This window comes from Urocitellus parryii, chromosome 5, assembly GCF_045843805.1.
Source record: "Urocitellus parryii isolate mUroPar1 chromosome 5, mUroPar1.hap1, whole genome shotgun sequence".
Classification (NCBI taxonomy): Eukaryota; Metazoa; Chordata; class Mammalia; order Rodentia; family Sciuridae; genus Urocitellus; species Urocitellus parryii.
The window spans coordinates 91559266-91586260 of NC_135535.1; the positions used below are offsets into that span (position 1 = coordinate 91559266).

Genomic DNA, 26995 nt, shown 5'->3' on the forward strand with positions numbered 1-26995 from the left:
GTGATTTGGGAAGGTCTGTGGCAGTCCAGGTGACAATGATATGTAGATGGTGAATTCAGGAGGTAGCACCTGAGACAATGGTGAGTGGCTGAATGTGAGATGTTTTGAAAAGGTAAAGCCAATAAGGCTGACTAGGTGAGGTGAAGGGAGGTAGGAGGGAGAGAGAGGAAATCAAGATTTTTGGCCCAATAGTCAAGTGTACAAGGATATTGTGGACTGAAAACATGAAGCTTGAGAGACCATCTCTTTGCTGTATGAAGTGCTCTACCACAGAGCTAGAGCCTTCTTCATTTTTTGTTTTGCAATAGGGTCTCATTAAGCTACGCAGTCTGGCCTTGAATTTAGGATCCACCTGCCTCAGCCTCCTGAGTAGCTATGATTATCCTGCTGGAAGATTATCCTGCTGGTAGAGAGCTAAAGATTGTTCTCTGGCAACGTCCCAGAGGACCGATACTCTATATTGATGAAAAGGGCAAGACAATTTACTTTGATAATCAGCCAAGAGGAGGGCAAAGCAAGCATCCTTTCATGGAAATTAAGAAACTTTACAAATAAACATTGCTTCTTTTTTTCAATTTAAAAGTCTAAATCGTGCCTGAATAAATCTACATACCAAGAAATGTGCACATTTAGAACTCTGCAAAAATAGCCCAATCTAGGACTTATGCCCCAAATTAGGGGACCACCTTACTTGCCTGTGGAAACACTAATGAATCAGATGATTCTTATAAAATTGTTCTAGCTTCATTCCTTCAACCCAAAGGCAAGTGGATAGCAAAGCTCAGAAGTTTCACATTATAGAGCACCACTCCATGCCTGAGTAAAACTGTGCTTTTAAAAAAGAAAGAACCCCCCAAACCTCAGAAAGAGTTCATTAATCATTTAATTTTATATTTTATGTGGGTGAAAGCTCCAAGTAAGATAAGATGCACCAATTCTTTTCTCCAACGCCCTGCCTCCTTGGATTCTTTCATCTATATTATTCCCAAGGGAACAGAAGGTCTCTTCCCCCTACCCCTGAATTTAGCACATTGTCTTAGTGTCATAATTGCTTTCTCTTTTCTCAGCTGCACTCCTACCTAAGTACTGTTTGAGTCATCTCCCTAGAAAGGGACTAAATATGATCCCTAAAGAAGCGCTAGATCTTAAAGTGACATTTTCTCCTAGGTCCTTTGGTGCTCTGTGCTTCTGTTTGGAAAAATTACTGTTTTATATAAGCACTTGGTGCTCTGACCACCTTTCTCCGGGTTATCATGACTTAGAGCAGGGTTTCTCAGACTCCCTACTCTTTGAATCAGTTGATTCTTTGTTGTAAGGAGGTTACTCTGTACATTGTAGGATGTTCGGCAACATCCCCGGATTTTCTCTACCTGCAAACCTCCCCTTCATCCCTGGTTTGTAGACATTTCCAAGCATCTCCTGGGAGGCAAAATCATCCAACTGAGAATGAGAGGACTATAGACTGTGGGTTGATTTAAAATGCCCCTTGGAAAATAGATGTTCACCTGGGTTTCCATGGGAACATAGTTCTCGTATGTGGCAAGAGAACTGCTTTCACCTCTTCTCTAATAGATGAGCACCCGTTCTAAGATCCTAGTGCTTCAAGTCAGCCCTCACTTGATTCAGATCTACCTTTTCCAAGACTGTATTTTAGACAGCCACTTTTGTCTGTCTTCTATTTCTCTTCCTAACATTCTAGGGTTCACGTTATTTTCCAATATAAGCACAATAAATATTAACAGTCAACCCCAGGTCAAACAGTTATTGTGAGCCTGCTCTTATGGAACTAGAGCATTAAGAATAGGTAGAGATTTCAGGATTCTGAGTTCACAGAAGACTAATCATTTCACTGTGTTGGTGGTGCTGGCACCATGGTTGGCAAGTTGCCCCACATTGGGCTGTGCCCACAAAACACAAGAGAAAAGTTCAAGGCAACCATGTGTGTGTGTGTGCCCAGATCAAAAGTTCATTTTATTGTTATATATATTCCTATTTCAGGAATCACTGAGACCATTTAAAAAATAAATTAATAGATATTGGTGAATGCTGGAAACAAACAAACCAACCTATTTCAAAATAGCACACAATGACCTGCTGTCTGTTGGCAGTTAAGATTTTGAGACCTATTTGTGTATATTCATTATTATTAAGTGGGGGGAAAATCTGAATGCAATCAGCTCAAACAGACACAGTGTAAATAAAAGTGTGTGTGGTACAGCATTTTGCCATGTTCCTCTTACATGAAGAATACTGAAAATTCATTCAAACCCAGACTTATAAACCTAAGACAGAATTTATGTCCAGGTCAAGAAACTGAGATTTATTTGAGAGGTGGAAAAATGAAATCCAGTTTAAGACATTAGAAGAAGTGGAAATATAAATTTCCTGACTTTGGATAGAGATGTGAACTTGGCATATTCTGAGGCTGTCAGTTCAAAGTTTCCTCCCAGTGAAATCATGAGTCAAATTGACGTAGATCAGCAGGTATTCAGGTTTCCTTTGCATACATTTAAATTTTTTCCAGCTCTTACTTGGATTAGAATTGGAGATGGCCTTACATAAAATGGTTAAGAACATGCAGTTTGTTTACTGAGCTGTCAAGCTCTCCACTTTTGACTCTCTCCAGCCAACATTTCTTTCCAGGGGGAAAGTATTGCCATGATGTGTCTCTCTTTTTCTCTTCTCTTTCCACTCTTGTGTATTCCCTTCCCCAAAACCTGATATGAAGAGAGAATCAAATAAACCTTACTAATATAGCAAAACATTCAGAGATGAATATGAACATTATTGCATGTCAATGATATATTACATCTAACAGTAAATATCACCATAAGCAAAATTGTTTGGGTTGGGAGCAGGGGTGTTTGGTACCTACAACTACGGAGGCAGGTATCTTTTTTCTTATAGTAAACTAATCCTTGAATGGAGAGCAAAACCAAATCAGTTGATTAGAAAAGAGCAGTTACCAAGTTGGAGCACACAGGTAGTGTGTTCTTCCTTCAGGATGTAAATTTCTAGTGACTCAAAATTCACCTGTATTGTGCATTAATTTGTGCATTTACTGTGAAATAATGAAAAGTCTTTTGAATATGTTGACACTATATGCACCCACCCACTTCCCTACACATTGCTAAGGGTCTAGGAATGACGCTGTGTCTTGCTTATATCTCATTAGCGCCCTGGTGAAAGGTTGCCGTTGTCTGGAAATTGACTGCTGGGACGGATCACAGAATGAGCCCGTTGTGTACCACGGTTACACACTCACTAGCAAGCTTCTGTTTAAAACTGTTGTCCAGTCGATACACAAATATGCATTCATGGTATGTGCATATCTTTGTTAAATTATGGTTATTTCAACAGAATCAACTTGTTTCAAAATCCTTACGTAATGCTTGGCCTTACTTTAGAGAGATGATATTTTAAATTGTGGTTTATGATCAATTAATAGGCAATAAAATCCATGTAATGTATAAAGACAGATTTATCAAAATAAAACAGGCTGTTAGGTACATGTCGTTTTATAGAACTTTTTGTTTAATCCTGTGTTTGTGGAAGTATGTGTGTATGTGTATTTGTTAAGGTATAAAGTATATTTTCACTATGGGTTATGGCCAAAAAAGTTTGAGAAATACTGATCCAGATAATAGCAAACATTTTGCCAATATTTAACTCTCTTATTTTCAAGACAAAAATGTGTCAACGATGTATTATCACAATTAGTGAAATTATTTATGACTATAATGGCAATAGTGAAGAATGTTCATAAGTTTCTTTCAGATTTTAAATTTATTATTCAATTTACTAAAGTTACAGATTTAAAGATCTAGGGTTTTTTTTTTTTTTTAACCAGAGATTGAACCCAGGGTGCTTAACCACTGACCCACATGCCCAGCCCTTTTTATTTTCAATTTTTTTGGTGGGGAGGAATACTGGAGATTGAACACAGGGGTACTAGACCACAGAGCCACGTCCCTGGCCTTTTTTTGTATTTTATTTAGAGACAGGGTCTCACTGATTTGCTTAGCACCTTGCCTTTGCTGACTGAGGCTGACATTGAACTCACTATCCTCCTGCCTCAGACTCCAAAGCTGCTGGGTTTACAAGTATGCACCACTGCTACGGCAAAGATCTAGTTCTTTATGGAACTAAATTCACCTTTCATGTCCTGATCTATAAATTGGGCAGATTTAGCCATCTCTGTTTTAAGGACTTTTGAATAATACTTGGTCCCATTTACAAACCTGCCTAATTATATACCTTCACACATTTTAAATCATTTTGTAAACAATATGCTTGATTTTTTTAAGAACTTCAATTATAGTATAATTGTAGTGCAGTCAAAGAGATTTAACAAATATCTTCTTAGAACTTAAACAGTGTATACCTAAAAAACTAAACATAAATTTAATAAACAAAAAGTTTCCTAACTCTGCAATGAATTACATAATCTGTAAACATAAACTTAGAATCACAAACTTATGTCAATTGCTACATATCATCCTAAAAGGGCATAAAATAAATATTCTTAAGATATAAATATCAAATAATTTCTCTGTTGCTACAAAAACATTGATAGTATTGCATTGTCTTAACTATCCAATTTCTGATAATTTCTAATTTTTTTCTTTTGTAGATTAGCTTTTTATTTAATTTTATTTTTTTCATTATAATTATACATATTAGTGGGATTCATTGTGACATATTTGTACATGCACATAACAGTTTGGTCAGTTTCAGTCCCTAGGACCTCCCCTGTCCTGTCCTCCCTAAACTTATACCTCTACTCCAACCTTGCCAACTAACACTAAAATATCTAACTACTTATGTGGCATTTCCTTTTGGATTTTGAATGGGCTTATTGAACTAACCATATTCAAAAATTGAGCTCTGATGTTTCTCTGTATCTGAGTCCTGCTCTTCCCATTACCTTCCTCATCTCAGTTGATGGCACCTTTCAAATGCTCAAGCCCAAATCATTGTTGTCAAGTTTAGCTCTCCCCGATTCCTTTCAGACCCCTCAATCAGTTTCTTTGTGGCTGTACTTTCAAAATATATCCTGAACTTGACTCCTTTTCATAGTAACTAACTGTCATTGTCTTGAAAAACCACCAGCACCCATCACTTGGACTACCATAATAGCCTCTTACATTTTGGCTCCTCTTCTTCCTGTTGTGTTTCATCTCAACACATGAAGTCAGACTTTGTCGCAAGTCCGATCATATCATCTCCCTTCTCAAGTTGAACAAAGTATTCTATGTACATATAAAAATATGGCATAATGAATCTCACTATTTGTGTGATTGACATGCGCAAATAAAAAAAGAAAGTAAGAAAAAGAATCTGCTATTTAACTGTAAAAAATAAAATAAAAGCTAAAATCCATACCATGACTCACAAGGCCCTGCATGACTGGTTTTCCGTAACCCTTCTCAACTCTCCTGCTACTATATTCCTTATTCATTCCTTAGTCTTTTTCAGACACATCTCAAAGCCTCTGCACTAGCTATTCCCTATATAGGAAATACTCTTCCAAAATATTTGCATGATATATTCCTCATTTAATTCAGTGTGAGTAACAGAAGAAATAAAAGGAGACAGGAAACCATTTTAAAATTCAAATACCTTGCAAGGATGGAAAGCCTATAACTTCTAAGACTCTAAAGAATAAGAGATGAGCAATTAGACAAGTAGAAAAAGGAAAAAAAATCAAAAGTGGAATGGAAGAAGTAGCATTATCTCTATTTGCAGATGACAGTATTCCATAAAAAAAAATACTGTTACAGCTAATAAGTACATTCAATAAATTTACATAATACAAAATAAATATACAAAAATTATCAACATTTTTATACACAAATAATGACCTTAACTGAAAAAGAAATTTAAAAATTCCATTTATGGTATCATAAAAATAACTAGGAATAAATTCAACAAGGAAGTGAAATATCTGTACAAAATACTGATGGAAGAAATTGAGGAAGACACAAATGAAAATATATTTCATGTTGATTGGAAAAATTAATATGGCTAATGTACTTGTTACTCAAAGCAATATATAGATTCAGTGCAACCCCTATCAAAATCCTAATGGCCTTTTACTCCAAAACAGAAAAAATCCTAATTTTTTTTTGGAACTTGAGAAGACCATAAGCAGCAAAAGCAATTCTGAGAAAGAAAAACAGGTCCTCACTTAAAATTACATTACAAAATATAATAATTAAAACAGTATGGCCCTGGCATAAAAACAGACATATAGACTAGTAGAATGGAACAAAGTGTACAGAAATAAATCCAAACACACAGAGTCAACTAGTTTTTGACAAGGGCTCCAAGAGGACAAAATGAAGGAAGGGTTCTCTCTTCAATAAACAGTCTGGGAAGAGAAGAGTTCCACATGCAAAAGAATGAAACTGGACCTTTATTTTATAGCATACACCAAAATCAACTTAAAATGATCAGAGACCTAAATATAAGATTAGAAACTATATCCAAAGAGAACAAAATATTCAAAGAGAAAAAAAGGAAAAAATCCTGGATGTTGGCCTTGACAATAACTTTTTGGGGTATTACACCAAAAGCTGAGGCCATAAAAGAAACAGTAAACAAATGGGACTATATCAAATTTTAAAACTTCTGCATGGTGAAGAAAACAACTAACAAAATGAAATAGCAGCTTACAGATTGGGGGAAACACTTGCAAAAACCGTATATAAGTGGTTAATATGAATTATAAAAATACATATAACTCAATACTGGAAAAATAAATAGCCCCATTCAAAAATAAGCAAAACCCAGGTAAGGCATAAAAATGGCCAACATGCATACGAAAAGGTGCTCAGCATCATTAATCATCAGGGAAATGCAAGTCTCAACAACAATGGGACATTTCTTCACACATGTTAAAATGGCTTTTATCAAAAAGTCAAAGGGTAACAAATGTTGATGAGGATATAAGGGGAATTCCTATATACTGTTGGTGCAAATTGGTGCATCTATCATGGAAAACTGGATGGATATTTCTAAAGAAATAAAAAATAGAAGTACCATATAACCCAGAAATCCCTGTTCTGGGAGTATTCCAAAAGGATATGAAATCACCACCTCATAAAGCAGCCCACACCCCCATGTTGTTTGCAGTATTATTCACAGTGGCCAAGATACAGAAACAACATAAGTGTTGGTCAGAACAGGTGAAGGAACTGGCATGTATTTGTAATAGGATGTTATTTATCCCGGAAAAAGAATGGGATCTTTCCATTTACCACAATGTGGATGGACCTGCAGGACATTATGTTAAGTGCAATAAGTCAGAAACTGAAAGAAAGATACTACACTGATTCGGAGAATCTTAAAAAATCCAGCTATACAGAGATAGAGGAAAAAAAGCAGCAGCGTGGTTACCAGGGATGGAATTGGGGATGGAAAAATAAAATGTAGGTCAGAGGATACAGAGTCATAGATATGTAGGATGAACAAGTCTAGACACATATTGTATCCTGTGAGGACTACAGGAAGAAAAACACTGTTATTGGGATTCATGCTAATGAATAGATTTTAGCTGCTCTTGTCACAAAAACAAACAAACAAAAAATTGGGTAACAATGTGAGTTGATGGATATTCTAATTTGTTTCACCATAGTAACCCTTTTACTATCTGTATATATCTCTCAACCCACTGTGTACCTAAAATATGCAAATAAAATTTATGAAAAAAAAGAGCAAGTTTTGAGGTTTTAAAAAGGCTTTGAACAGCAAAGTCTCAATGAGACTTCTCAGTTGAACATAGTGACTCAATTTGGCAATCTTTGAAGTTTGGACTTCCCACTCAAGATAGTCACCCTTGATATTTGGGAAAGAGAAAAAAATAAATATATTTATAGTTATTGCTAAGAAATAACCTTGGGTCTAGTTATTGGCACATGTAGTTTATAAGAAATACATATATATATATATATATATATATATATAAGCTGGGCATAGTGGCACATGCCTGTAATCCCATTGGCTTGGGAGGCTGAGACAGGAGGATCGTGAGTTCAAAGTCAAACTCAACAACTTAGGGAGGCTCTAAGTACCTCAGTGAGACCCAGTTTCTAAAAAAACAAATAAATAAAATAAAATGCCTGGGAATGTTGCTGAGTGATTAAGCACCCCTGGGTTCAGTCCCCAGTACAAAAAACCAAAGAAATATATATATTCTAAGTTTTGTGGAAGCATGTAACAGCACAATCAGCACATGAAAGAGAAAAAAGAATAGATGGATCCCACTATCCTCTTTAAGGACATGCCCCTGGTACCTGAAAGGCCTCAACTAGCCCTCACCGCCTAAGGATTTCCCTACCTCTGACAGTGCCAAAATGGGACCAAGCCTCTGCACATGAGGGGACATTCAACATCCGAACTATAGCGGGCAATGTGTTTTTCTTTATAAAAACTGTATTATAGATAACTTTTTAGAATAATAGTGTATGTAACTCTACTTTACTAGTAATCTGTTTCATCTCTTTATATAGACATGGTATAATTAATTTAAATAAGAATCTATTGATTGATGTTTTAGATTTTTTTCCCTATACTTTTGGAGCAAATGTAATAATTTTTCTTTTCATGCAGATTTAATGGTTCTGTCTTTTCAAATGTAAAAGTACTTTAAAGAATACTTAATTATGATGCAAGGGTACTGAACATTAGAAGTGAGTGTAAAAATAAAGTGCTTATATTAATTGTATTAAACTTGTTTAAAAGTTCTGATTAATAATCATAGTATTGGTTAATTTTTTAGACATCTGAGTACCCAGTGGTGCTCTCTTTAGAAAACCACTGCTCTCCTTCCCAGCAAGAAGTAATGGCAGACGTTTTGCAGACTACTTTTGGAGATTCCCTGCTTTCTGACTTGCTTGACGATTATATAGACAAACTACCTTCACCAGAGGTAACATTTTGCCTAAGAAGCTCAGGTTAAGAGAACAAACCCACAAATCATGTTATTCTCTTATTGGCCCTTGAGAAGAGGTTAGAGACCAATGAAAATGAAAATGTTTAGTTTTGATTATTTACAGAGGCTTATTTTTGCATGTGTTGCCTAGGAAATGTTCTTGTGAATATGGAGGTGAATAAAGAGAATATATAAATAAAGAAAATGTATGGACATAGATATAAAACCCACATTGTGATTTCATATCTTATTTCATGGGCCCACCATTTCAAGGCAATTAATATACCCCAGGTGTTTGATAGATTTTATGGGCAAAAAGCAAAGAAAGAGGAAAGAAGTCCAGAGAATGAACAATACATACCAATATCTCAACAGATACGGAGCAGAGTCTGCTTTATAAATCTGCTCTTTTCAGTTTCCTGAATCTAGGACCTCTTTCTGTCAAATTTTGAGCATATTCAAGTATTTGGTTTGCAAAAACACCTTTCCTTTGCCACCAGGACTTCACTTCTTTTCCAATTGTGATTACCTTCTTTCATATCCTAGATTTTCATATTCTTATCTCCTTGCAACCTATCCACTCTGGCTTCCTCTTCCACCGGCTCCAGCATTCTTATGGTCTCCAAAGACTTTCTTACTAATAAATTCTAGTGAACTCAATTCAGTCTTCAACTGGCTTGTTCCCTCAGCCACAATCAGATGGGTCCCTTACATATCTTACTAAGGTAGATATTACACCATCAGGCCATAAAAGAAAAAGTAAATAAATGGGACTATTTCACATATAAAAACTTCTGCACAGTGAAGGAAACAACCAACAAAATGACATGGCAGCCTCAATATTGGGGGCAAACATTTGCAACCATATACCAGATAAGAGGTTACTATCCAAAATTTATAATGAATACAGATAGCTCAATACTAGAAAAACAAATAGCCTCATTACAAAAAAAAAAAAAACAAACAAAAACCCCACAAAACCTTAGCAGATGTATCTCCAGATAAGGCATAAAAATGGCCAACAGGCATACAAAAAGGTGCTCAGCATCATTAAACATTAGGGAAATTTTATCTCTTTCTCATGAAAGTATGACGAAACACTTTGCCATGGCTGTAACAATGCAAACTTACTCGTAAATGTGTGATTGTGTCTCTCTTTCAAAACTGTTTCTACAGGCACTGAAGTTCAAAGTACTAGTTAAAAATAAGAAAATAGGAACCCTAAAGGAAACTCATGCAAGGCATGGTTTCAATAAGCATGGTAAAGTGGAGGAATTGGAAGAAGAAGAAGAACAAGAGCAGGAGGAGGAAGAAGAAGAAGAAGTGAAAGAAACAGAATCATATGATAAATTTTTGACAAGACTCAATAAAGAAACGGAAATGGAGGAAAAAAAGACACTTCCAATAACACTTTTCAAGAAAAAGAAGGTGACATGATGCGTTGCGAGACTCTTACAAGTGATTGAAAAATATCTAATTTCTTATTGGTGGAGAATTGAAAAGACCCTAGAAAGAAGAATCATTTTCTTCCATATGAAACCTGAGATCTATCATTTAAATTTTACTTTTAAAAAATAGACAGTGGTAGAGCACTTGCCTAGCATGTGTGAGGCATTGGATTCCATTCTCAGCACCCCATAAAAAATAAAATAAAGATATCGTGTCCACTTTAACTAAAAATATATATATTTTAAAAAAGAGTAATCTTTTAAATATGTGGCTCAATGGTTAGAGTGCTTTATTGGCATGCATTAGGCCTTGTGTTCAATCACCACAGCTGCAAAAAATAAAAATTAAAAAATAAACAAAAAGTAAATAAAATTAAAAATAATTATTTATTATGTTAGTTCTTCCTATTTTTTCACTATAGTCACCAGTTTTTATGAGCTCTTATATATGAGGCATGGTGCAAAGTACAAAAGATAGAGATAAACCACATAATTTCTCCACCTTCACAAAGAGAGAAGAAAATATTTATGAAATGCTGTGTTTTAACTATACATATTAGTGTATCAAAAGAAGGTATACTAGTTTGCATGTGGCTTGAAACTAGTCCAACTGGGTTAACTAAAAGGAGAATTAGGTAATTGGCCCACATAATGCCAGGTTCAGGGAAAGGAATTTTATTTTGAGGAGTGCCTTGGTATACTGTCTCAATTAAGGGCAACAGGATTTTATTTCTTCCTCCATCTTTGGTCTCACTTTCTCTGAATATTGTGAAAATTCAGCTTTATATCATTTCATTTCAGGTTCAAAGGCAGTAGCATGTCTATGAACACCTTAGCACAGTAGGCAAAATTTCATTTGTACATCAACTATGAGCTGGTTATGTGCACATTTCTGAACCAATTACTGATTCTAGGGGGATGAAAAGCTCTTACTGGCTGGGGCCAACCTGCATGATCCTTATTTAAACACATGGATCAAGCATGAGCAAGGGATGTGTCATTGTGTCCTCTGCCCATCCTCCTACTCCCCCCCATTCCCCACACTCTATCAAACTTGGAAATATAGAGGGATAAATCCTGGTCTGTAAAAGAACAAATGCTATTCCAAAATGTTGGAGCAAACTGGAAATATGCTTATTCATGACTAAAACTTCTAAATTTACAAAATTCACAAGAATAAACTGAGATCTTTGAGAAAAAGAAAACATTAATAATTGTTATCCTTAATACTTATTATATTAATTTGAATTTTAAATTTATTTAGGCTAGCTGTATTGCCATTAAATATTATATTCATAAAATAATCACATGACTTAAACCAAATACTTTTTGAGGAAATAATCTTATGAAAAGAATAAAATGATCTATTTGAAAGTATATTTTCTTGATTGGAAAAGGAAATTTTCAAATGATTAGTATAAAAATGTGAAATGACTACATTTCATTTTTAGGTCAGGAAGATAAGAATATCTTTGGCCTTATCTGATCTTGTCATTTATACTAAAGCTGAGAAGTTCAAAAGCTTTCAATATTCAAGACTATATCAGCAATTTAATGAAAATAATTCTATTGGTGAGACACAAGCTCGAAAACTTTCAAAGACGAGAGGTAAGGTAAATGCTTATGATTCAAATGATGCAGCATTTAAATCAGTTATATATAGGTTGAGATGGATCAATGATACTTACATATTTATATTCTCATAAGATTTCAACATACTTAACATAATTTAGATAGGGTTATACACATGCCTAAGGTTATGTTAAATTTTATTCCACAGAACTTCGCTGCTATTTACCTTCTTTGAGTCATACAATTTTGATTAAATGTCCAACATGGACCCTTTTGTGGATGGGACCCTGGTGAGTGGTTTATGTGGCACAGCAGGGGGTCACAGGGTTGCAGAGGCAGGCTGAGCATTTGGACTTTGTCTTGGGTGCAAAGGCCAGCAGGAGCCAGACTGCAGCCTCAGGAATGGCCTGATCTACTGTGTATTTCTGAAAGGTACCTCTGATGACATTGGCTGCAGGCAGAAAGGAGATGAGGAAGGTTTATGGCAGGGCAGAGAGAGTGGAGACAGGAATTTTGTAAATTCAACAGCATTGAAGAGGGAAGAGTTCATTAGACTTGGAGGCTGTGTCTAAGAAGAGGAGAGGGAAATACCCAGGCTGGACTACTGGATTGCTGTGTAGAGTGTGCACGGCCATGGCACACCTCCAGAGGTTCCACCTGTCTCTGCATCTTCTTCTAACTGCCTTCTGATTCTAAATCTGAAGGAGTTCTTCTGTTTGGTTACACCAGAAATAAAATAATCCCTGGGAAGGTGAATGGGAAACAGACCATCTTCTTTTTAGATATTATAATAGAAAGTGTCACAAAGGGATAGGCAACTAAGTTAACAGGTGACTCACTAAATCCTTCTTATAAGAATTGCACCCAATCATCTTGTGTAGAAACACTGCAGCAGGAAAATCAGCACCTGCAATTGGCTTGAGAAAACGTGTTTGGTATTGCAGACTAATATGTTTTTGGTTAACTTCACTGGGGCAGCATTTTGCCTCAGCATTTTGAAGTATGTTTTAGTTCATATTTCGAAACTATTAGAAAGATCCTGGATATTTAAAGCCCACCCGCATGTTTGCTTTTTTTTTTTTTAATAATAAAACAAAACAGCCAGGCACAGTGGTACACGCCTGTAATCTCAGTGGCCTAGGATGCTGAGACAGGAGGATTGCGAGCGAGTTCAAAGCCAGCCCCAGCAATTGTGAGGTGCTAAGCAACTCATTGAGACCCTGTCTCTAAATAAAATCCAAAATAAGACTGGGGATGTGGCTCAGTGGCCTAGTGCCACTGAGTTCAATCCCTTATATCCCATCCCCCCCCAAAGGAATAAAACAAAACAAAAACCACAATGGGTTATAACCAAAAATCAATATAATAGATCTGGACTACAGTTAGGTTTATAACCAAAAATCAATATAATAGATCTGGACTACAGTTAATAGAATAGGGTAGAGTAGAATGGTGCAGAATGAAATGGAAAGATAGAATACAACAGAATATTTCAGGCAGTAAGAATAAGCACTGTTTTATGAAACAGGTGTGTGCTTATGTGTGTGTATGTGTGTGTTTGGTTGATATGTAAAATATATTTCTTGCTGTGTGATATGGTCAAGAGAGTTTGAATGTTCTGCTTTATTGACTGGCCTCTGTTCCTTCAAAACTATTAGAAATTTGTATTATTTATGAGGACAAGACTTCCGGGCATAGCAGAAGTAGTTATAATTTTTTGAATTTCATCATATTAAAACTTGCAAAATTTTTTGGAAAGAATTGGGTAGTGCTAGGTAGAATCTTAAAGTGCAGCATTGTTGTCTGATTTCAGAGAGTATAGAGCTTTTTTTGCACAGTCAGTAGTAACTAATTAATGAAGTTGGCAAAGGTTTTAACTGCAAAGGTACCTAGTATTATTGCAAATATAATAAACATTAAAAGAATGTAGTAGATGAAGTTTATTGAAATGGAAAGGTTCTCACATTAATAATAAAGAAAGGCAGTTTGTAAAAGGGAATAAACAATATTATTCAATTTTGAAAATTAGCATATAAATAGAAAAGAATGGAAAGATATATACCAATCTGTATCAGTGGTTCTTAACTGAGTGATGATATTACATGTAATTTTATTTCTTCTTGTTTTGTTTGATTTCTCCATGTTTCTATAAAGGACTGCATTACAAATTACTGCATTTGTAATATCAAATCATGTTTAATATCTAAAGTTAAAATCTCAGAAGTGACAAAATCATATTATGTAATGGGCCCTCAGTGATTAATCATGTATTACTTTGTACATGAGAAACATTAAGACCTGGAAGGGTATATGTTTTGCCTAAGGACAGACATCCGTTAGAACTAGATAAGAAAGCATGATACACCCAGGCATGTTTACATGAATGGTTTCAAATAACTTTCAAGGAGAGTGCAACTTTCAAAAATAAGTATTGATGAAAAATTAATTGCAATTTAAAAATTGACAATACTTTCTAATGAGTAGTTTTTAGGATGAGGAAAGAAATGATTTTGTCTTAGTTCCATTAGCAAATATAGTGGGCCATACACAATTACTGCTTCTCCCACAATTGGCCATCATACTAGCAGGAATGGTTGTGGGTACAGGATCTGGTTAGTAGAAGAAGACAATCTTGGAAAAACATGAAATCTATGTTTGAAAATTTACTGGAGTTCTAAATGATGAAAGGTATGTGTTAGTTTTAAGTCTCAAGTAATTTAAAATGAATAGAAATACCAACAATGTTGTATATAGACATTATTTCAGTAAGAAAGATATTGAGGGTCAATAACATTATTGAGTGGTGGTGAGTTTTTTAGTGAAAGACAGTAGAGATTGAATGACTTTGGGGAGAAGATGATGGAGTGGAGGGGTGGGAGCTGAACTGAATGAACTGAGGTTACCGTTAGGACCTGTGAATCCGTGAAATGTTCAGTCAAATAAATTTAGCTAACATCATATAGCTTCATATGACTTACCATGTGATTCTATCCTGTTGTGAAAATCAAAGTTAGAAGAAATGGGGAAAGATGTTACTTTTGTTTTAAAAAAATAAATATATTTTATTTTGGAAATTTTATATATTCTTATAGTAAAAAGAAGTTAATTTGGATTTGGAAAAAAAGAAATGAAAATGAATTCATTCTTTTCTTCAAGTAAATTATCAGTGTACATAAATTGGGTAATGAAATTATTATTAATCAACAAGTATGATTTATACTATAAAAAAGGCATGGGATTCATTTTGATTTTCCTGAATTACTCATAGATTTGCCAAAATAATATGTAACAACTTTATTGAAACTATTGTAGAATTATATAATGCAGAGTAGTAGTAGTTTATTTATTTTAAATCTTTCACAATGTTTTAATAATTTTTCTTGTAGCCTATGAGTTTATTTTTCACACCAAGAATTTCATTACCAGAATATATCCTAAAGCAACAAGAGCAGACTCTTCTAACTTTAATCCTCAAGAGTTTTGGAATATAGGTTGTCAAATGGGTATGTTACATTGGGTTGTTTGCAAAAGTAAGTTGAATTAATTTTATGAATTAATGAAAAATACATGAAAAAATATATTAGTCACTGGGGGCACAAAATGATGAAGCATTGATTTCAAGATTTGAAGTCATTCCTAAATAGGTTGAAGAGGGTAAATCTAGGTGAGGGCTGGTGACATGGCAACCAAATTCATGAGGAGTTATCATGGGACATAGGTGGTGGAGGAAGGGAACAAACAGAAATAGATGTGCAGACAACATAGAAGATCACATTCCTTTGCCAGGAAGTCAGGTTCAAGTCTTTTTCAGATCAACTGACCTCTGTCACTTAAACTTTGTAGAGATTCTATATTCATAGTCTTGAAAAGTGAGTAGGATCGCACGGTGTGGTTATTTGTCCTTATAAGTTTCTCCTTATTCTAAGGGAATAGCTGGTGCAATACTGGCACTAGCCAGTCGGAAAGTGCCTGGTTTTAGCCCATCCTCTATGGATTGTGGCAAGGCTGGTGGGGAGACTGGGGCTACTGCATGCAGTGGCTACTTATCAGGCTATATTAAGTTGCTTCTATATTTTAGCAATTATCACCCTGTTTCTCACTCATCCTCACATGATAACAGCACCCATTTGACCTGAAAGTCTGTGATATAGTTGGTATCTTCACCTCTGACATTTAAAGTACCGATTTTTAAAATTTTTATATTTCTTGAATTTACCTGACATGTGGGTTTGTTTACTGTGTAGTCTACACTGTGTACCATTTTGACTTCTTTACACAAAGCTAATTTAATTTTCAGATTAAACTTTTCACCCCATCACCATACATTAATACAGACACGGCAGGAGGAAAAAGTTTAAAAATCATAAATCATTAGGCTGGTGATGTTTGTTCTCAGAATTATTTGAAGCAAAATAACCCATGGTTAGATTTCAGTAAGTCATTTAACTGTGTCTTTTTAATTGTACCCCTAATTTCCTGACAATGTCAAATACTTCTTTCTCACAGTGGCCTTGAATTTCCAAACTCCTGGTCTGCCCATGGATCTGCAAAATGGGAAATTTTTGGATAATGGTGGCTGTGGATATATTTTGAAACCCCAATTCCTAAGAGATGCTAAATCAAACTTTAATCCAAGTAAAATAAGAGACAGCAATCCACTTACACTTACAATAAGGGTAAGATTGATGACTTTTACTTATTTTGATTATTACATAAATAAGATAGCCTACATTAATATTTTTGAATTCCATTAGTTTTCTTTCATGCCTTTTAAGCTTATGTTAAATCATTTCGGGTACTATAATTTGGTGATATTTCAACATTTTTCCATATCTGAAAAATGCCTTTCTGTTGCATCTTTACATGAATGATTACCTGCCTGTGAATAGAAATATTGAGGCCAGAACTTTCTCTTCTCAAAGATCTATTTATACTATTCCATTGTATCTCAGCATTTAACATTGTTATAGAGAGGTCTGAGTTCAGTCCACTAATGACCTTGCTACTTTTTTTTTCCCCCTCTTTAACTTTAAAGAATAAAGTTCCACCAGGAAATTGTTTGGAGCTGTCTTTTTACATTAATCTCCAGAATTAATCTTTTGTAGTTCAGACCTTTTCCTCCCCTTATATCTATGAACATGATTTGATTGCTTAGAAAGGAAAAGTGTCTGTATGCTTTTCTCCAGTGTCTGTCCTTTATGTCTACCAATTTATGTCAACTTTAGAATGTTCCCCTCTCCTCTGCATTTTAGGAGAGCTTTTAACATTTGTTCTATCTGTTGATTTTAGTCTTCATTAGTTTAAATGTCGATGCAAAGTTTTCCCTCGCAATATCAGTCCCTCTTCCCCAGTTGTTATTTACCTCATACAGCTTCCTTTTTTCTGAACCTCCTTCTTATTCTTTATAATCTAAATGGAAAATTTATTTACTTTTAAAAAATGTCACTGAATCTTTTGAGAAATCTCTACTTGCATTTTTTTCCTCCACTTAATTGTGAGCAAACCCTATTTTAAACTATACTAGCACCTCTCATTTGCAAATACATTGGGTAGGTATAATCTCTTTGGTCCCCTTCTATTTAACTAGTTGTTTCTAGAACCACATAAATCCCTATCAGAACCCGTTCTGGAATTTTGGTGAAGACTGATATTTCTATTTCTGGATTGGTTTATTGTGTCTCGTGCTGCTACTTAGTGCAGTTTTGTTGGCTCTTCTGACTGTTTAGAGCTCTTGCCCCTCATTATTTGGATGCCAAAGGCCCTGAAACAGTGAGCTTGAGTATGCTTCTCTGGAAACTCTTCCTACCTCAGCTCTTTCCACTATCATGACATCACATGGTTTGGGAGACAAGTCTTATCTACTTCAGGCCCTGCCCATTTTAGCTCAGCAGTCAATGAGAGTTTTGAGAGTTGTTTTCCAGAAATTAATGTGGAAAGAGTATACAGTGAAGATGAATGGGATTGAAATGATGGTGGCCATGGCCAATGAATGATGGAGCTGACTTTACTTCTGGCTGTCCAGGATTTTGTGACACTAAACTAGGAGCATCTGTTGGAAAGGAAGAAATTGACTAAAATAGTAGATCACCAAAAACTGATTAGTTGACACTCTTTCTAGGATCTGGCAAAATAGTGACTATTGAGCTTATTATATAACAATACTGTAGTGTTGACAGCCTTTCTGCATCTTTAAATGGTTGATCTAGTGAGAAGAGGTGTATCAGCCTCTTGTAAGATCCTTCCCATTCCACCTGAATCTCTCTTTAATGCCTTTTAAGACATATTCACTCTCAATTTAATCTGCCACCTGAGAGATTCTGTCTCACTTTCCTTTCTAACTAAATATTGTTTTGATTTTCTTTCACAAACATTCATTGTTTAACCACCAACAATACTGAAATCCTTAATCTGACCTCACTTTTAGAACCTAAGACTATTTTAATAGTTTATTTAGTACCCCTACCTATTTAATCACCAGTCTGTCAAACTTAATATTTTAAAACCTAAATATCTCTTCGTAGTTAAATCTACTTTTGATATTTTATTTATTTATCAATGAATGGTACCACAGATACATCAGCTCAGACTAGAATATGGGAAGGAACAACTCAATCTTATACATCTTCCTCGTCTTTAAATCCTGCTGGTTCTATTCCTATCATCTCACTTATCTGTTCTCTAGGTCTGATCTCCTATGCTGCTGCCTGATTTCAGAAATTCAGTCACTGGGCCTACTATGGCTTCCTAAGGGATTTTCAGATATCCTGTCTCAGTTTTTTTGATCCTTCTTCTGCAAGTTGATTAGCTACAATGCTACAATGCTAATCTTATCTACATACTTCATATTTATTTTTGCTTACTGGTTTCTTTTCTACTTAGGCCTTGACCTACTTCTCTATCCCTATTTCTCACCAACTCTAGCCTTAACTTTATTCTACACCTACATGAAAGTAGGATCCTTCTCTGATCATGATCCACCTCTATGTTGCATATGCTTTTTCTTCTGACCAAACTTTTATTCCATCCTTTACCTCCTATTGCATTCTGACTCATTTTGCAAAACTTAGGAATCACTTCCTTTTGAAAGATTTTTCCTTGGCTGGGTTGTAGCTAGGTTTGTATTCTCCCTCTATTCTTCCATCACACCCTATTCGTGCACAAGCTATAGCACATACCACACATTATTATAATCATTTATTGACTTGTTATTTAACCTTATCCCCCACTTGTCTGTGCAAGAATTGTGTTGTGTTCAATCTTCTTTATAGTAACTAACACAAAGCCTATGCTCAATACATGTAAGTTAACTGAGTGAATGATTTCTTTTTCCTGTTGAGAATATAAAAGAGAATATATGTACCCATTTATCAGAAATAGAATGTGGAAGATAGTTTGTGTGCACAGGTTCTTACAGATGCCACCTGCTAGCTGTTATGGTTGGATATGTGGTGTTCCCCAAAAGTTCATATGTGAGACAATGCAAGAAATTTGGAGGTAAAATGATTAATTTATAAGAGGTGTAATCTGATCAGTGGATTAACCCACTGGTATGGATTAACTGGGCAGTAACTGTAGGCAGGTAGACTGTAGGCAGGCTGGAGGAAGAAGCCTCCTGGGAATGTGCCTTTGGGGTTTGTATTTTTCCTTGGTGAGCAGAATTCTGATGCTTCCTGGTTTCCATGTCCTGACTGCTTTCCTCTGCTACACCCTTCTGCCATGATATTCTGCCATGATATTCTGCCTCGACTCAGGTCTGGAGCTATGGGGTTGGCTGACCATGAACAGAACCTCTGAAACTGTGAGCCAAAGTAAACTTTCCCTTCTCTATGCTGTTCTTTTCAGGTCTTTCAGTCACGGCAACAAAAAAGTTAACCAAAACCCTTGTACTCTGAAGTTTCACAGAGGTATAAGTGGGGGGCAGTTAGACAGAGCTAGTGGTTCTCTCGTCCATGGCTGTGTGAATTCTTTCTTGATTATTCTATGGAGATTTGCAGTTACTTTATGACTTGCACACATTGTGTGGAACATGACCTGGAAATCAGAGGGGATAGTTTTACTCTTGGCTTTCTTATGTTCCCCATGTAGGCATTCAACATTTCTGGTTTAATCTTTGTCATCTACAAACAGCATTTAGGTTGAGATCAGTTATTTTCAAACTTATAAAAACATGGAATCACTATCTAGATTCAAAATCTTCTGTGTAAGACCACAGGATGAAAGAGCCACTCTGGTTGCCCAGCGGCAGGGTTTTCTGTTTGACATCCCGTCTTCTGCGGTGCCTTTTAGGGGGGCTTTGTTAATTAGAGTTTCATATTCAATTATGTATACTAAAATTAGGAATTAGGCCATGTTTTATTTTGTTTGGCCTGAGGCTTACGAAAGCAGAGCTTCTCCATTTTGATAAAGGTCTGCTATCTGATTTGCTGATAGTTAGCTGGTACACACTGATATTTGGGACCAATGTACTACAGGTCTATGTTCTTTCTAAAAACTTGATGTGTAATTATGCTGATTGAAGCCCCATGAATATTGATTGCTAAATATTGTAATCACTCAGGTTTCTAGCAAATGCCATAATAAATGTCCCTCCTTCTAACCCTCTGTACATCTCTCCCACCCTCCTTCTATTTTTCTTAAAAAAAAACACCTAACTTAATTATTTATTATTCCTCTATAAGTCTTCAGGAATTAAAGTTATGACCTAACTTCCATTTCTTACCCTAAGTTAGTACATTATAAATACCTTTTTGGATTCAGTTTGTTCCTAAAAATAAAGCAAAGTTCTGATTTAATAATTAGCTTGGCTAATAAATATCTAAGTAAAACTATTATTAATTACTTTGTTTAACATTCTTTTGATACCCAGTCTCTAATATGCATATGAGATATGTGATTTTTATCAAACTCAGGTTACTTATGACAATACAGATAAAACGGATAATGCAAAATTTGATAAATTATTCAAACATTTATAATGAATTATGAAATTTTTTTACATTTTAGAAGGAATATTCATTTTACTTTTAATTTTTTTCAGTATACTTAGTATGAATTTAGGAATAGCACCTGGTATAAGAACCCCCAAGCCAGAATTACATAAAATATGGTAATGACTCAAACCCTGGATCTTGTGGATTCTGCTGTACTAAACACATTTTAGTAAAATGGAATGATTTAGACATGGTCTTAGTATTTATCTATTGATACTTGAGAGTAAAAGACTTTGATTCTAAAATTTGCCTTGTGTTACAGATTCAATTTTGTAGGAACTGATAGAGTCTATCAAATTTTTTAGAATATGCAATTGATTTTATTTTGAAATTGTGTTAATGCAGTTTAATATTTTGCTAAATTCTCATGTTCATATGCATTTGTGCAGCTCATCAGTGGTATCCAGTTGCCTCTTGGTAACTCATCCTCTAACAAGATTGACACATTAGTGATTGTGGAAGTTTTTGGTGTTCCAAATGATCATATGAAACAGCAGACTCGTGTAGTTAAAAAAAATGGTGAGCTCCTAATATATCTTATTAGTCTTCTTGTTGGAAAGCTTGCAAATTACACATACACACACACACACACACACACACACACACACACACATTTGTTATTCCTAAGGCAAAGGTTGTTATGTTCAAGATTACCGAAATGTTAACTGAAAAACAGTTCAATAGTGATGAGGTTATTTAGGTATGTTTTCAGATAACAGATAGAAAAATTAGAATGATTTATCTGACATGCAAAATTATTGCTGTTTTCACTTTTACCTCCTTTTTATGTTTTCTTCCATATTTCTGAGAGACATTTTGACAACTGCAAATCTATTTAGTGTGTAATCTTTGTATTAAATGAAAATCTCATGATTGTTCTGACACAATGTATTACACATTTTTACCTCACTGCTTGAATTATTTTAGATCAAAGATCTGTAGCTTCTGACTCAGGCTAAAGAAGTTATAAAAACCTACTCATCCAATATTTAGATTCATAATGCAGTCATTTTTGCCAAAAGAGAAGTGCAGGATTGGAAGGAATGACTTAGGTAAGATTTTCCACCTTCCAGTATCCAGGGACATTTTATGTAATTTCAGTACTGGCATTATCATTTCTTCTCTGAGGTTGAAATTACTAAGGAAATGTTGAAAAGGATAGGCTCCTGGGATTAAGCCCTAGTCAGGATCACCTTAGAGGAGACCTTGGAACTGATCCTTGCATCTGGAATCCTCTTTAAATAGATATTTCCAGAGCATAGTATATTTCATTTCAGGGTCTGGAAATATGCTCTAGACTAAATGACATTGGTAGAGGATCTGGTGTGGTCTTGTTCTTCTTCTTTCTTAAAAATTTTTATTTGTTCTTTTTAATTGTACATGACAGTAGAATCTATTTTGATCTATTTATACAAGCATTGAATATATCTTATCCTAATTAGGATCCCAGTCTTGTGGATGTTGAAATTCAATGTTGAAACACAATGTTAAAATTTAATGTGGTATATTCATATTCATATATGTACCTGTGTGTGTGTGTGTGTGTGTGTATATATATATATATATATATATATATATATATATATATTTATTTATTTATTTGCGGGTGGAGGGTGTACCAGGGATTGAACTCAGGGGCACTGAGCCACATCCCCAGCCTTATTTGGTATTTTATTTAGAGACAGGGTCTCAGTGAGTTGCTTAGTGCCTTGCTTTTGCTGAGGTTGGCTTTGAACTTGTGATTCTCCTGTCTCAGCCTCCCAAGATGCTGGGATTACAGGCATGTGCCACTGTGCCCAGCTGAACATATGTTCTTATATGTCAGATTAATTCTGCAGCCTTTCCTATTCCCATCCCTCTGCTTTTCCCTTCATTCCTCTTTGTCTTATTCACTGAACATCTATACTCCTCTCTCCTCTTGCTGTGGCTTAGTGAACACATATCAGAGAGAACGTTACACCTTTGGTTTTTTGAGATCGGCTTATTCTACTTAGCATGGTAGTCTCCAGATCCATCCCCAAATATGGAATACTTCATAAATTTGTGTGTCACTTTTGTGCAGAGGCCAATAATCTCTGCATCATTCCAATTTTAGTGTTATGTGCTGCTGAAGGGACCATAGTCTTATTTTTCTTGAATGATAATTTTGAACAATGTCCACAGACTGCTTCATTTGCACTCCCCTAATCCTTCCCCAGCATGGACTCTAAGGCAAAAGTCATGGAGAAAAGATTTGGGAAATTTTTGCTGCCTCGTTGCAGGTTATCCATTGGATGGGATATTGGTGAGGAATTATTGCTTTATTTGTCACCCCTTAGATTGAAGCCCCTTTCCAGTGGCCGAGTCAAAAAGTAGTAACTGCTGTGTGAAGAAGCTTAGAGTAAGCCACCTCTTGTTCCCCCCATCCTCTACTTGAGTCTTCGTGGCAAAATATATAGAACCCAAATTCTAGAATTTTGATCGCATCCCTGAACTTTATGGAACTGTTCCATAGAAATTCATTTAAGTTCATCAAATCAGCGCTCTCGCTATGCCAAAGACCTGGTGCTCTAACAAGTATGAAAGGACTTAAAATTTCAGTTTATTAAATATATTCTGTATTTCCCAATTATTAAATACATTATCCTGCATTTATCAATTAAATTTATTATAAATAGCTTACAGTTCAAGCATAGAGATGAGATACAAGTAAAACATTATGATGTGAATTCATTAGTTCTTCAAAGAGAGTAGAAAGAACTGTATGAGCAAAGGGCATTATTTAGAGATGGCTCTTGGAGAATATGTAGATTTTTTTTTGCAAGGATTGAGAAAAAGAGCATTTAAGGAAGAAAGACTAATTAGTCCTAAAGCATAAAGCATAAAAATTTAAACATGCTGAGGAAAAGCCAAGAAACTCAGGGTGGGTGGAATACAGGGTGCCTAGGAAAGGTTAGTGAAAGCAAAAGAAGAATATAATATTGGAAGTAGTTATGGAAAATTGCAAAAGCCACACTGAGCTCTTATGGACTTTATTAAGATTTTTAGAACAGGAATATGATACTAAAACAGAGTTCAATGTTAGGAGGATTGTGTCTGTAGACCAGGTGGGAAGAAGGGTATGAGAGGGAAATAAGAAATAAAAGAGAGTCAGGGTATGCATTCAATGAAGAAAAGATGTAGAAATCAGATGGTAAGGAAAGCTGTGACATCAGAAAAGTAATAAAGGAATGCATGTGAGGAACATTGTGCAGGAGTAAAGGTCTAGATGCGTGGACATGAGGGATTGCAAGAGTTTAACAACTGGGGTGACAGTAATGTCATTATCGACATGAGAGTCTGGGAGGAAAAGGATCATATTTGGATAAAGAGAGAAGGTAATTCCTTAGTTTTTGTCATATGTAGAAACTACATTAATCTCTATCAAATTTCATATCCTGGATTGCCTTTATTTTGACAACTAAAAGTTAGGAGACTCTCATCTAATACACATTTATATATGTGTGTGTGTGTGTGTGTGTGTGTGTGTGTGTGTGTGAGAGAGAGAGAGAGAGAGAGAGAGAGAGAGAGAGAGAGAGACCAAGACAGATAGAGACAGAGGGATATATAGTGATACAAAGGAAGGAAAGGAGGTAGAAATGGTAGATATAATGAATGGGGTTGGAGAAGGACAAATATAACTCAGTTTTAAGAATTTTCTGTAGACAGTGTGTAGTGTCTATAAAGAATTAACTCTAAATCTGCTCCTGAACTCTATATGTTTCTTTCTCTTCTTAGGTCAAGGTAATAAAGTTATTATCCCAGCATGAGCCAATTAGTTTACAGTTTCCATGGGCATAGACCACATCCTGGATTGCCATTTGCTAAATGTGCCTTTATGACCACAGGTGCAACTCAGAAAATGTAGTGTTAGTATAATTAGTCACAAATTCATCAGTGCTTCTGAAAAGAACAGAAACTATTGACATAGCAAGTGTAGCATTCCTTTATACCTGGAAAACAATATATATTATTTCTTTCCAAACCCTTGAGTTTTTACTGAGTAAAATAAATATTTGATCTGAATGTGAGTATCTTGATTCCATTAAATTATGCTCTACATTTTGTATAATTTGGGTCATATTCTAAAACCATTTGGATTTCTTGCTTTGGCAAGGAATTGGTTGGTTTTGGATGATTTATTTTGTCAGAGAAAAAAAAAATTATTCATCCACTTTGGATCTTGAAATGATCACTTAGTCAAAAGAAAGATGAAGATCTGGCTTTAGAGAATTCGTTATCTAGTTTTTAGTTCAAAAACTATGTTTGGATATATTTGTGTCATAGGACCTGGAATCGAGAAATGATGTTAACTTCATGTCTCAGTTTGTTTGTTCAGGGAATGCCTAGGCACATCAGTCATATTGCAGGATGATTTGAAGTTTCTGCTCTGAAATCAGACTCTCTGTGTATGGACTTCTCTACTATGTATGTGAAACCCTAGGAAGTTCTGTAACATCTTTGTGGCTCAGTTTTTTTTTTATCTGGGAATGGGGGCAGTAATAATCCTGATGAGTCATTGTGAGAATTAAAGGAGGTGATCTATGTAAAGTTTTTAGAACATAGCTTAGCCAATATTGTTACTATTATAACTTATTTCTCATTGAGAGAATTAAAACTCCAGTGCTCTGAAACACAAGCTATGTTATTATTATTATCAAAGTGTTGAAAAATTTGAAGAGTAATTGTTACTTATTTTTTCCCTAGAGATGGTGTCTATGATATTTTTTTTGTATCTACTCCTTTATATTTCAGCTTTTAGTCCAAGATGGAATGAAACATTCACATTTATTATTCAAGTGCCAGAACTGGCATTGATACGTTTTGTTGTTGAAACTCAAAGTTTACTAACTGGAAATGAATTTCTTGGGCAATATACTTTACCAGTTCTATGCATGGACAAAGGTAACGCTCTTAAAAGTAAGATGATCATGTGAACATTAAACATATCTTGTCTTTATCAAAGGCACACTTTGAAATACCAAACACCTCTATCTATTGAAGTAAGATGTAAAGGAAAATTTATGTATTCACACCTGTTTTATTTCCATGGAATTTCAGAAATGTCTTCTCATGTGGAAAGTAGAGTGGGGATGTGGGCTTCCTAGGAACACTTGAGTAAATAAATGTGGTGTGTGTGTGTTTCTTTACATGGATCATAGTTCTCTGTCTCAGTGAAGAGTAGTCATAACTACCATAGGAAAAAAGGGTAAGGGATCTGACTGATGGAAGAGGCAATGATTCACTCTTGCCTGAGGAAAAGAGACTGGGGCCAGAGATGATCCTTGTCCCACCCTTTCCAGGGCTGCCAGGGTGATTTATACTATGCTCCTAATTACCTTGTTTCATTCAGCATGCTTACTTTTCTAACACCATCTGAGGTGTACCTAGGAAACAGAGTCTTCTCGAAGCAGAACAGTGGCTAATTTGGAGTATGCTGTGTGCTCAGTTCAGGCGCACATAATTCTGGAAGTCAGAATAGAAATTGCAAATACTTAATTTTTTGTGTGTGGAAAATTAACATTCAAGATGGAACTATAATTCTACAGCCATGGCTTTGGGTGTACATTTAGAAAAAAGCAACCTTTTTCTCAGTAGCACTTTTGGGTTCATAACTGATTAATTTGTTGTTATTATTTTAATTCAATACAATTCCTTTTGCAGGTTACCGTCGTATTCCTCTGTGTTCCAAAACGGGTGAGAGTCTTGAGCCTGCTTCACTGTTTGTTTATGTTTGGTACATCAGATAGCAACAGAGAGTCCCTGACACATTGTTAACTATACACCACAATAAAACAGCCAAAATGAATGTCCATAGCTTTTCTTTTTTTTTAACATAAAGCAAAATAATTCTGTATAAAAACAGAAATATTGAACTCATTCACTTCATCAGGACTTTGCTTTAAATAATGCAAAATAGAGCAGTGGAAAAACAAAAACAGGCACTTCAGTGGGTTTCCCCCTTTTCCCAGGTGGGGTTCTTATCTGCTGGTTCTCTGTCCTTATCACCAACACTGCTTTTTCAACTTGCT

The 26995-nt window shown here is 35.3% G+C and overlaps 1 protein-coding gene and 1 pseudogene across 1 annotated transcript in view; one reads left to right on the forward strand and one right to left on the reverse strand.

Moving 5' to 3' along the window:
- The window catches only part of Plcz1 (phospholipase C zeta 1), a 51809-nt gene extending 25096 nt beyond the window's left edge, over positions 1-26713 (forward strand). Inside the window, exons 5-13 of the mRNA XM_026391916.2 lie at positions 3176-3320; positions 8783-8932; positions 10112-10363; positions 11835-11991; positions 15342-15458; positions 16462-16631; positions 21335-21464; positions 25719-25868; positions 26628-26713. Coding sequence (XP_026247701.2) covers positions 3176-3320; positions 8783-8932; positions 10112-10363; positions 11835-11991; positions 15342-15458; positions 16462-16631; positions 21335-21464; positions 25719-25868; positions 26628-26713 — 1357 coding nt within the window. The remainder of the gene's footprint in view (positions 1-3175; positions 3321-8782; positions 8933-10111; positions 10364-11834; positions 11992-15341; positions 15459-16461; positions 16632-21334; positions 21465-25718; positions 25869-26627) is intronic.
- On the reverse strand, positions 22963-23063 carry LOC113185036 (U6 spliceosomal RNA; annotated as a pseudogene).
- Positions 26714-26995: the final 282 nt, after the last annotated feature.